Here is a 12,228-nt window from a genome sequence, read left to right as displayed (position 1 = left end):
AAAATTGTATTTGGACCTCTTAGTAGTTATGTGGCACTTCAATTTTCATTTTTGTTGCATTACACTACAAGCCAATGAGACTGTGGAGATACTCTTGAGTGTAGAAGCCCCTTTCCTAGGAACCAAATTTACATCAACATCAATATTTTATGGTATTCTTCTGGGACATGGCCGGTTCTCTCGGCAACATGAGGGCTGCAACCCAAATAGGCTAAGGCTGAATTTTGAATAATTTTTTTTAATTGTGTTTTTGTTGTTTTGTTCTTCCTCTTTCTAAACTACTATACATGGCCTTGGAGTGTTTGCCGCAGGTATTCAGCTGTATTAATACTGTTGTTTTATACTTTTTCTATCTTGTTCTTTGGATTTTGTATGTAAAAAAGGAAAAAGATATATAAAAAAAATATATATATTTTTATTATTATTATTATACCGGATTTATATAGTGCCAAATACTTTAAGATCGCAATACCAATAAGATAGCCTTACAGTTCGCAATTTTTCCACTTTCTTCAGCAATAGGGGCTAAACAGATGTACTACATAAGCATGCGTTAACAAGGAGCCTTCTGAAAGGAGACAGGAGCAGATGCATAAGCTCATTGCTGTGCCTCTGCTCCTTTATAGTCCTGACTGCAGTATAGAAAGTCAGATTATCAGCCTGGCTATGCTGTCTATTAGAGCTATGTAAATGTCAGCACTAGATGGAGAGAAATGAGCATCCTTTACTAAGTAAAAGCTTCCTTATATATATTTCCATTGTCATTTTAGCTGTTTGTCTAGTGTTTAGCATTAGCTTTTAGTGCAGATACTTTTGCTTTTTATAATAATACTAAGTTAGCATAACCCGATACAATACGTTTTCTTGTCATTTCTACCCTGACCAGAGGTCAGTATTTTAGTGATTGACAAGTTTGCTTCTGTTCTGTTGTTTGATACCTTTTTGAGAAGGCAGAATGCATGTTCAGAATCCTTGGTTGAGACTTGACATTTTGAGAAGCCTTGTCTGGAAGTAACTTAGATATGGTGAAATGGCTCTTGCTAACTATATCTCCCGTGGAAGAATGTTTTTGTTCTCCCTTATGATTCCACTTAAGGCTCAACGACTGCTAAGTTCAATTGTTAAAAGAAGCGAGATTGTTTAGCGTTTAGATCTTACCAGACAAGTGGGATTTGTTTCTTCCATTCCAGTTATCAAAAAGTTTAACCCTTTGCCCCCATATTTCTAATTGTAAACCTTTTAGTACCAGAGAAAATAGTTATTTTTACAGGGTTGTGGATATAAAGGTTTTATGGCAAGTGAAATGTCTGCTGGAAATCTTGCTTTTGTGTATAATAGACATATTCTGTTACATTTCAGGGACCAGCTGAAGCACTAGGGGGATCCAGATTATGCAAGACAGGATTTCTTGAGGATGTTTATCACGCTAGCGTACCCAGAAGCGTACGTGAAGGGCAGCCTCTACTAAATGGTAAGGTTAACTGCATAACCATGTACATTTTACGTATAGGCTCATTGATGTATCTGTGTATTTGCAAATACATGAACCTTATATATTTGTTCTATTCTTTGATGAAACTCTTCAGCTCTTTTATAATGCATTTTATTTGTAATTAGTAACAGTGGATTTATCCTGCAGTTTGCTCTGGGCAGTGTTTTAACTATGGATAACAATTCTGTACACTTCTTTTGAAATTGATTGCCCTCCAGATAATGTATAATTGTTGTTGCTACATTCTGGACCTGATTTGAATATAGTTATGCTTTCTGGAATGTTCTTAAAGGAACCTGTCATCAGGTCATCTAAAGCGATAAACCTGTGGTGAGGACACATGAGGTTTTGGAGTCCTCATGTATAGTTCCTCAGCTTCTACAAAGATTTGGACACTTTATATTTGCATAGCTATACTATGAAACCAAAATATGTATGGTTAAAATGACAATTCTAAGATGTAGATACTGTGGTAGTGATGAAATAATAAAATAAATGTCTTGTAAACGAATGAGAAGATGATATAATTGTGTACAAAATTTTTAAATTTTACAGAGACAGATAAACGCAATGAATTACAGATTGTTTTTTTAAGGCCTTTTTTGTGCCCAAGAACAAATGGAAAAACCAGAATGGATGCAACTATAGCCCAGAAAGAATGAAGTATAAATCAGGATGTATGCATGGAGCCTCTGTGCCCCCAGTAAAGTTTATTTGTTATAGACCTTTTCTTGAGCCTATTGACTTATGAAAGAAAATGTAAACTGACTTTATCCTCTCACATAGTTATTCTGTAGGGTATCAAAAAGGTGCCCATGTGCAAAAATCTCAGGTTGGAAGCCACGTAAAGGCCTGTGTCAATGGCATCCGTTTGAGATGCTTTTGAGATCATTCAGAATTAATTTATAGGTTCAATTAGCCTCCTTCAAACAAATTTTGCATTCCAAAAACTTCTGTGGGAATGCAAAACTGGCTTGAAGCAAACAAAAGCTTATCGATGCAGGCTGTTAAACCCTAACTCTGGAGAAAATTGCCATGGAGGATGCTGTGGGCCCGTCCGCAACCCGAAACGTTGGAAGGAAGAGGAAAGCTCTGGCTGCAAGTAAAGTAAGGGATAAATGAAATAAAACTGCTTTTAGATGGTACCCTAGAAAAAAACAGCATTTAATGCTTATAGTGTGGTGAGGAGTCCCATTAAAGGGGTAGTTTGGATTACCTAGAGTTTAAAATCTCTCTTTAGAGCATTTGCAATTCGATTTTTTTTCTATAGTAGAGTAACCATGGTAATTTAAAAAGGTTTTTCACAGCAAAATAATGTGCATTTGTATCTTATCTTCCTTTGTAGTCACTAGGCAGGATCTATTGGAGGTCCTTTTTATTATGCAGTACTCATTTTAAGGGGTTAGTTAACTTTTTCAGAAAAGGAGGAAAAGGTGAACTAACACCCTATACCCTCCCCACCTTCCCCCTCTTGCCCTCACTTTACTTACCTCCATGGGTGATGAGCTATCATTGCCTATACAGCTGGTGCAGCAAGGGCACTGACGGCTCATCACCCGCTGAGGTAAGTACACTTGTTTCTTTTTTTCATTTTTCTGAAAATGGGAACTTACACTTTAAGGCAGGCCTTTTTAGTAAACACAAATGCATGATAACATTGTCAAGTAGGACAATGTGATACTGAATTTTTATCCCTCAGATTTGTATCCCTCAGATTGGTTTGCCCATCTGCGTATATGTTTTGTGTTTTTTTTTTTAAGAAAATGTTTGTGCAGAATACTGTACAATGCTAAAAATGTGACAGAGTAGTGTTTCTGATCATTACTGAATAATTATAGCCATGTTGGTATATAAGGATAGCACACCTCCTGTAGTAAAGTTGCAGCCAATTATCCTCTCTCTTTTAGATTAAGGCAGGTTTTGGGAACAGGATCATTTCATATTGGCGGCTGCTACATGAGTTCAATGTAAAATAAATAAAAAGAATAGAAAAGATTTTCAGTTTACGTTATTAACTTAACATTAAGATGTACATATTTGCAAGTCTTCAATAGCCGCGCACTTCAGATTTCCTTCAGTAATTTTGTCTTTTCATTTCACTCAGGAAAACAACATTTGGTCGGATGTGAAAATATACAGCCTTATTTTCATAATGAGCTTTTTACACACTCTAATGAACAAAGCACAGTAAAATAAAATAAGCAAGAAATATGCAAGAAGTGCATATGCATTCTAATTTTAAGAAGGTTTAACTGTTTAATATTGCGCTTAGCCATTCCAACCTACTGCTTTTCTTTTCTAAATTTCTTGCCTTTAGTTTATATCATGAAACAGAAATCACTTCCATGTGGTCAGATTAAAGGTGAACCATACTCATCTTGGATCCAGCAATGCAGCAACCGGAGCTCCCCACTTCTGACACCTTCGGGCAGCCAGCTTCTGGGTCTCTATCTCTGGCCACTTTCATTGGCTAGGCAGGGGTGACCTCACTGCCGTGCTTGCACAGGAGTGCAGTCAGCTTCAGCATTGCTGAATCTCTACAGTGAGCTGTACATGCACACTGTACAGGGGCGGACAGGCAGGTAAATATCTTTAATGCACAAACCATGTCTCTTCTGCATTAAAAATCCTGACTGTTCACCCTTTTTTCCCCTCTTTTTTTTTTTAGCTAAAGTTCCATGTTAATGAAAGGTGATTGGTTTTGGTTACTGAATGTTGCACATCATGCCTTGACTCATTACTTTAACATTAACAATATCTTAGTTGTTTTACTATATTCAGCGATAATAAGCAACTTGGCAAATTCAGCCTGTCATCTGCCTTTTCTTTCCCATTAATGGGCGTCATCAAAGACCCAATCCACTGTGACATTGCATTGTTTATATACAGCCTGGCTGCAGTCCGCATTGAAACATGTAGAGAACATCATGAGAATACGACAAGCCATAGAGTATGCAATTTTCTTTATTTCTTTCCACCACGGGTGGAGGGAAAGAAAAGTGCTCGATTCCCCCATCAACAATAATGTAATGTACAGTAGTTAATAATGCATTTTGTACTTATGTCTATAAGATACCTGTACTTTTATTACAGTAGTCCTTTGAAAGTTGCCTGCTATCTCGCAGGAAAAGCAAGGGGCAGCAGTTATTTGGCTCTGATGACAACTTAGATTTGGTTTGACGTTGGACAATACTCTTTTTAAAGTGTTTCTTTTTTAGACAGCACAAGCAAACATTGCACCACTTAGAATGCCAATTAATGCCATGTTTGATTAGTTCATTTGTAACTAACAGGAGTTTTTTGTGCTGTGAAGGTTTACTTATGCTTTGCATTATGCAAACACATCTTACACTTATTTTGTGTGTGAGATTGTTGCTGCTTAGTTAATTTAGATGTAGTCAAGCTGATAAAAAGGTTCAGTTTCCAGTGCTTTGAAGTAGATTATAAGGACCAATCTCTCTTCCTTGCGTTTCCTATCTTGCATATAAATCTTGCTAGATGGATTGAGAAGGTGCCAGAGGAATGGATTCTTGAAACAAAAAGCTATAGACTTGATTTACCTTGACTGTGTATAGCTATAGCTCACAGTAATGATATTTTCACATAGCATTTTGCATTTTTCAACTGTAATTGAAACTTAAATGCAGGAGGAAATGATGAACGGAGATGTTTTCTGAATTAAGGTACTCTGTTCCTCTACTGCTTTAATCGCTTAATGCATAAATTTATAAAAGGTGATGTGTTTAGGAAAAGAACTGAATGCAAAATAAGGCCTGATCTGTCAGGTTTTTAGGGAATTAAAGATAGCTAATTCCAGCCTAATGCAATAGTCTGTCCTAATTTAGATTGCACTTCGTCCACATTAGTAGACAGAGCACATTTCTTTTTTTGTCAATTACCAATTCTTTTTAATTAGTCAACAGTATGCAAGTGCACTTCTTTGTAATAAGGACTGTTAATGGTTTAGCAGGATATTTGATTCACAATTACATGTTTAAGGCCTTCTTTACTGAAACTATAATTAGTCTTAAAGTAACCCTTTACTTGCAATAAATGAAGATAGCTCATAGTAATTGTTGTATAGTATCTGCAGTGTTACCATAATCCCCTTTAATGCATTGTTTCAGTCCTGAAAAACACAGGGTATAGGAGAAGGAAGGCATGCTAGAGCATTCTCAGTGACCTATCACCAAACCCCAGTGCTATGACATTGGCATGGAAGGAAGAAGAATAAACTGCTGAATCAGTGATTGATGATGATTTTCAAGATTCACTTAAAAGTTGCGCTGTCAGTCATTTGTTAGCATTTAAAAGAAAAACCCAACTAAAAATCAAGCACATTGGTGTGTCTACTATTTTTTTTATTAGCAAAAAATCCCTCCTCTATGGTTTAACTCCAGTTCAACATTAGTAACATGACTTCTAGATTAGGCTTCACCTACCTGCTTTCACTCTGCCCAGTAAGAGTGGGTGGAAGTGAATGTATAATGAGTCTTGCACATATGTATTTATTATAAACAGCACTGACATTTCAGTTTTAAGTCAGGTAATTGAATAAATATAATTTATTTTTCTTTTCAGTCGGCAGGTGAATCTTTTGGTTCCCATTCACATGTATTGTTTCCGGTCATTGTAAAATGCCTGTTTACAGAGCTCACAAGTTCAAAATGCAATGAGTGACTCCTCCCTCTCTTCCCCTTCCTTCCCTACAATGCCATTCGAGATTTGGAGACAGACATTTTACCTGAAATGATGTTATTACAATTGTAATGTATGTAAAATATCAATTTGAAAAACTGTGCCTTTGAATGCAGCTTCACCAGTGCAGTTTCCATCACTGCAGCCTCGCCAGTGCAGTGTCTTTCAAAGCAGCCTCGCCAGTGCAGTGTCCATCAATGCAGCCTTGCCAGTACCCATTACACAGGGGAGATTACACAGAACGGGGATCTCCCGCTTACCCCACGGTCTCTGTCATCTGAAGTCCCGCCTCCTGGACTGGCGCCTATGATGGACATCACACATCCCGGCATTGGGCCAGTGTGCCGTCCATCATAGGAGGCGGAACTTTGTAAGACAGCAACCACCGTCTAAGTGGGAGCAATCCGGCGACGCCTGCCCTCCCTTCCCCTCGGTCTGGCCCGTCCCCCCTCTGCCACTCTTTGCACCTGCCCAGGACTGGCCCTGCCTGGCGTCCTCCCCCAATTGGCTTTTTTTTTTTAATATCGGCGTATAACACGCACGCATTTTTTGCACTCCATTTTTAGGAGGAAAAAGTGCGTGTTTTACGCCAATAAATATGGTAACTGTAGTAGCAGATACCTTGTGGAAACACAGCTTTAAAATACTTGATATGTCTGACCAGTTTACTTTAAATCAGTACATCCTGATGTCTTCATTTACTACTACTAATGGTATTTATACTTACAGTAAAGGGGGGTTGGCAAGGTCCAGGATTTAATGCAGTAAGTTCCTGTTGCTGGGGATTTCCATTTTTTGGAAAGGACAGTAATCTCTCACAGGTTAGAGGAGAAATGAAGGCAGGAGGAGTGTGAGTTTTGGGAAAATATTGTAAAAAAATCCATAGGTAGGTGGTAAAGAATTTCTTTGCCACTAGTGCTTGGCTATATCTCGGGGACAATTAATGGCTACAATGCCACCAGGTCATACTTCCAAACTAGGGCTAGGTGTGCACCCCTGGCATTTTCTTTTAAAGCTCAGTGTGCATGGGGCCTAAAAGTGGCACTCCTGTCTTGCCCCTCTAGGGCTATGCTGCATGAGCAAAAAGGGGATAGACAAGATAATAGAATGAAAATTAAAAAGAGCCCCAAAGTTTCTTGTCAGAAGGACTTTTGGTGCTTGGTCACAGAGCAGTCAACAATACAGGAACTGTTGACAGTGTTGGGTAATTACTTTATTGGTGGTGTTGATATTTATTTTTATTATAGTGACATTTATAATCATCATAATAAAATTCATATTTTTATAAAAATCATTCCATTATTTTTTCTGCATGGTTAGTTTTTCAGTCTTGCAATCTAGGAGAAAAATGCAGCATATTCATTTGAACCCATTCTTTCCTCATAAAAAAAAAGTACTTTGCCAAAGTGCAAAACCAGTTCTCTCCTGAGACCTGCCTTTACTGTAAAAAAAAGAAGCCTACTAGTGCAAACACGCAGTTAATTTGCAGCAGCTACAAGTCAGTTCTAATTCCAGCTTGCTGAATTGTCAGTAATCTTCATTGTTACTTGGAAGCAGAGTTGAGCAGAAGATAACCAACTAATTAAATCATTTTAAAATAGAATTTCCACCAGCAACTGAATTTAAATAAAGACAGAGCAGTTCAAGTTTCGTTGAGGCAAAACATACTTAATAGAGGCATTATACAGTATTTCTTTGCAAAGTAACATTGGCTTTAGGGAAAAGTCTCTGCAAACAATTTTCATGGAAATTGCAGTAAATCTTACAGCGTACCTGTACTATCACAAACCAGTAATCTGTTATTCATGCATAATAACAGGTGTCTCATGCAACTGTATTTTTCTTCCAGCATACCCTAAAATACCCAAATCCCAAGGTGCTACATTTGGTTAATATTTGTCAGTCGAGGAAGTTGTTATTTGACTCCATTCCAATATTTCAACTCTCTCTATTGGCTAGTAAAGTTTTTTCAACCAGAGTAATGTGACACCAATGACATCACCAGTTGATAAGTGGAACATTGGGCACCTGCACAGCATCCTTGTTTGCCCCTTCCCTGCCCCTCTCCGTCAGTGCTGTGGTCATGTTAATTTAGTGAGCAAGAGAAACTGAGGGAATAAGAGAAATGCTGAAATACTACTCACCATCGGTGTGCAAAAGTATATTTGCTTTCTAAGAATAAATTACCTCTAATGTTGGTTGTCCTACATGTGTTGATGCTTCTATGATATGTAAAATTGTTAGTTTAGTCTTTACATTTTAGGATTGGATGCCTTGATGTGCACAATTTAATGGGTGCCTTGACTGAAAAAAGGTTGAGAAACACTGGGCTAGTGAGGCTTCCTGTCAAATTGTTGCATTAATGGGGGAAGGAGAGAACAAACACCATCTTCCTAGATTAATTTGGGATTTCCATGTTTAAAAGAGAAGCGTGGGGTTTCAAAATAACAAACATTCATACTCACCTAGGTTGATGCAGCATTGGTCTACCGCCACCTCTAAGACCAAGAACTGCTTAGTTCTCAATCTTAAGTGATCAGAAGTCTGTGACTGTCAGTCATTGGCTCTCTGCTCTGCCCTTCCAGTGCTCACTGGAGCACCGAGCTGCGGGAGGGGGTTGGAGCAGCTGGCTCAGGCTTTAAGTGGCATGCTTAGAGGCTGAGCCAGCTGCCACACAGGCATCTGGGTGGATTCCAACATTAAAGTGGGGATCTCTGGCGTCAGCTGACAGCAGACTTTAGCTAGCTGTTGGCTAAAACTGGGTCACATGAGTGTAACCCACAGGAGAAGCTCCTTTGGTCCTACTTCTCCTTTAAGCCTCTGATTTTTAAGTCTCCCAGGGTACTCAAGAATAGCATGTAGTCATTGAGAGCCTACTGATATTGCATGAAATTACCCATTATGAAATTACTGTATATAAACATTTTCCTTAAAGTATTGCAAAGATACCTCCCACTTCCTTTTGAGTCTACAAGACAGGACGTAAAGGGACATCTCTCTAATGAGATGCAGATGAGACAGGCACACAAAAAAAAAATGATAGCAGTTTCAACCCTCCCCTTTTCTATCCAAAATGAGAAAAAGCTGTTCTGGCCTTTTATAGACTTTAAGGGGCTAAATATTTTGTCTAAAATCAAATGATTTGTGTCATAACTGTATTACTGAATATTTTGTGTTATCTCAACAGAGAAAATTCTTGGCTTGAAAATCAATTACTTTAACCATTGTTTTATGATCACCACCAAAGGTTCACCTTTTTTGTTTTGCAGGGAAGTGCTGAGAAAGTAACCAACTTTATAAATCATATTTATCATCTCCTTTGTTATGCTATAACAGGCTTTTCAAGTGACCATTTTGCCCAGAAGGAAATAATTACATTTTGCTTATCGTCCTAGTGGGACTGTAGATGCTTCTTTGGAATTGCTTTCAGAGCATAGATGCCGAATTTCAAAGTGGTTTTGTTTTTGATTTACTTGTGATAAAATATGAACATTTCCTACTGATACCCAAATATGTAAGCATTGGGGGTCAAGCTTGAAAATAAATAATATGTCCTCAGCAGTATAACAAAGAAGATAAAGATCAACTGTTCATACTTACCTCTCCAGTGTGTACTAACTAAACTTGTTCCATAGCTAAAGAGTTATGGCCTCCAGGAGAATCCTTATGTCAGAAACTTTGGAGGCCTTCATCATGCTTAATGTACATAGCAGCTGGTGGGAGAAACCACAGTGAACAACGGGGGACCAGTCCCCCGATACACCTGAAAAGTGTTGGATGCTGAGGTGTTTCAGCAAAGTGGCAATCCAAGTCAGCACTCTTCATGGTGGTAAGAACAGTCTACATTTGCAGGTACCCTTAGAAATATTTTTGAGGCAAAATAATTGATTTAAGGATAAGTGCACTCTGCATTTGACAGTCCATGCACAGGGGTGCATAGAGCACATTTGTGTCCTCGCAAAGTGCTTTCTGTTACTTTGAATCTAATGTGGTTAATGCCTGATTGGCTCTAAGATTTTTTAAGAGAGTCATAGTTCTAAAACTAGTTAAAGAATATGCAAAAAAAAAAGAAGTTACAAAGCAAGTGATTAGCTGCAGTACATGCTAATGTACTATCCATCACTGAACATTTTTTCACATGCAGTACATTTAATTATCCCATCATTATAGAAGACTATCGTTGCCAAAAAATATTTTCTGCTTATTCATCTGAATACAAATGGCACAAGACAGTCGCAGTTTCTTGGCACTTCCTTTGCCGTCATGAAAAAAATGAAGGGCAAAGTATTCCCTTGAACTTCCTGCTGCAAGAGGAGATGTATGGTTTCTGTGTGTGCAGATTCTTGTGAGAGCAAGTTCTGTTTCCCACTGCTGCTGGGCTAATTGGTTAGTAGCCTTTCCTTACAGAAAGCTTTATTCAATCATAATTTGCATTCCCTCCACTATAGGGACAGAACAGTAACAAATTCATTTTTCGTATGATGGGCAAATTTCATGTTCTGTTGCTACCTAAAAGGCTTAGCCTAAAATTCCAATCAGGAAAGAAGAAATCTCTTTTAAATATACTGTATATGTACTCTCTTCTCTTGTTCTTTTAGACTGCATTCACATGTCAGCGTATAATCGCGGGCAGAACCGCCGCGATTCCGCCCGCGATTCGGAGATTTATTGCAAATCGCGGGACGCCTAGCGTTGCCCGTTGCTTTGCAATAGCCCCCCAAACGCCGAGCGATGTTGCCGCGATTTACGACCTCCAAATCGCGGCAACATCGCGCAAACAAAATCGCGGGACGCAATACGCTCCAAAAAAGTACAAGAGCTTCTTTGGAGCGTATTGCGTCCCGCGATTTTGTTTGCGCGATGTTGCCGCGATTCGGCGGGCATAAATCGTGGCAACATCGCTCGGCGTTTGGGGGGCTATTGCAAATCAAGGGGCAACGCTAGGCGTCCCGCGATTTGCAATAAATCTCCGAATCGCGGGCGGAACCGCGGCGGTTCTGCCCGCGATTATACGCTGACATGTGAATGCAGCCTTAGCGGCTGCAAGTTTTGCTGGAAAGATTTAAAACATTTTTTAATCAGAATATAGCATTGAAGTTAACAACAGGTGCACTAGATGGGCATCAATGACACAACCTCCAAAACAGAAATGGTTTTACAGATAGAGGCCACTGACATTTTTTCCCCTACTTATCTTTTCTGACTGTTTTTCACTAGTTTTGATTTTGGCTAGGTTCATTTTCTCTACTAATAGGCAATACCCGGACCCTATAGAGGTTGCACAGGAATTTCAACTTCTCCGGGATGGCATGTCATTATGTGCCATTGCCAGAAGGATTGCTGTGTCTCCCAGCACAGTCTCAAGAGCATGGAGGAGATTCCAGGAGACAGGCAGTTACTCTAGAAGAGCTGGACTGGGCCGTATAAGGTCCTTAACTCAACAACAGGATGGTATCTGCTCCTTTGTGCAAGGAGGAATAGGATGAGCACTGCCAGAGTCCTACAAAATTACCTCGAGCAGGCCACTGATGTGAATGTCTCTGACCAAACAATGAGAAACAGATTGGTGGATGGCCTGAGGGTTTGACATCCTCTAGTGGGCCCTGTGCTCACTGCCTGGCACCGTGGAGCTTGACTGGCATTTACTATTGAACACCAAAATTGGCAGGTCCGTCACTGGTGCCATTTTAAAAGATGAAAGCAGGTTCACCCTGAGCACATGTGACATACGCAAAAGGATCTGGAGAAGCCACAGATAATGTTATGCTGCCTGTAACATTGTTCAGCATGATCTGTTTGGTGGTGGGTCAGTGATGGTCTGGGAAGACATATCCATGGAGGGACGCACAGACTTCTACAGGCTAGAAAATGGCACCCTGACTGCCTTTAGGTATCAGGATGAAATCCTTGGACCCATTGTCAGACCCTGCGCTGGTGCAGTGGGTCCTGGGTTCCTCCTGGTGCATGACAATGCCCGGCCTCATGTGGCGAGCGTATTCAGCCAGTTCCTGAAGGAAGAAGGAATTGATGCCATTGAA

At 39.4% G+C, this 12,228-nt stretch overlaps 1 protein-coding gene across 1 annotated transcript in view; it reads left to right on the top strand.

Annotated features, from left to right (window-relative positions):
• Positions 1 to 12,228, top strand: part of CDH2 (cadherin 2) — a 399,869-nt gene that overhangs the window by 57,462 nt on the left and 330,179 nt on the right. The window contains exon 2 of the mRNA XM_082259211.1: positions 1,360 to 1,471. Coding sequence (XP_082115337.1) covers positions 1,360 to 1,471 — 112 coding nt within the window. The remainder of the gene's footprint in view (positions 1 to 1,359; positions 1,472 to 12,228) is intronic.

The sequence above is a fragment of the Pelophylax lessonae genome (genome assembly GCF_965119305.1).
Source record: "Pelophylax lessonae genome assembly, chromosome: 5".
Lineage (NCBI taxonomy): Eukaryota > Metazoa > Chordata > Amphibia > Anura > Ranidae > Pelophylax > Pelophylax lessonae.
Note: the sequence above shows the minus strand (reverse complement) of the source record. Positions and strands in the feature narration are given on the sequence as shown.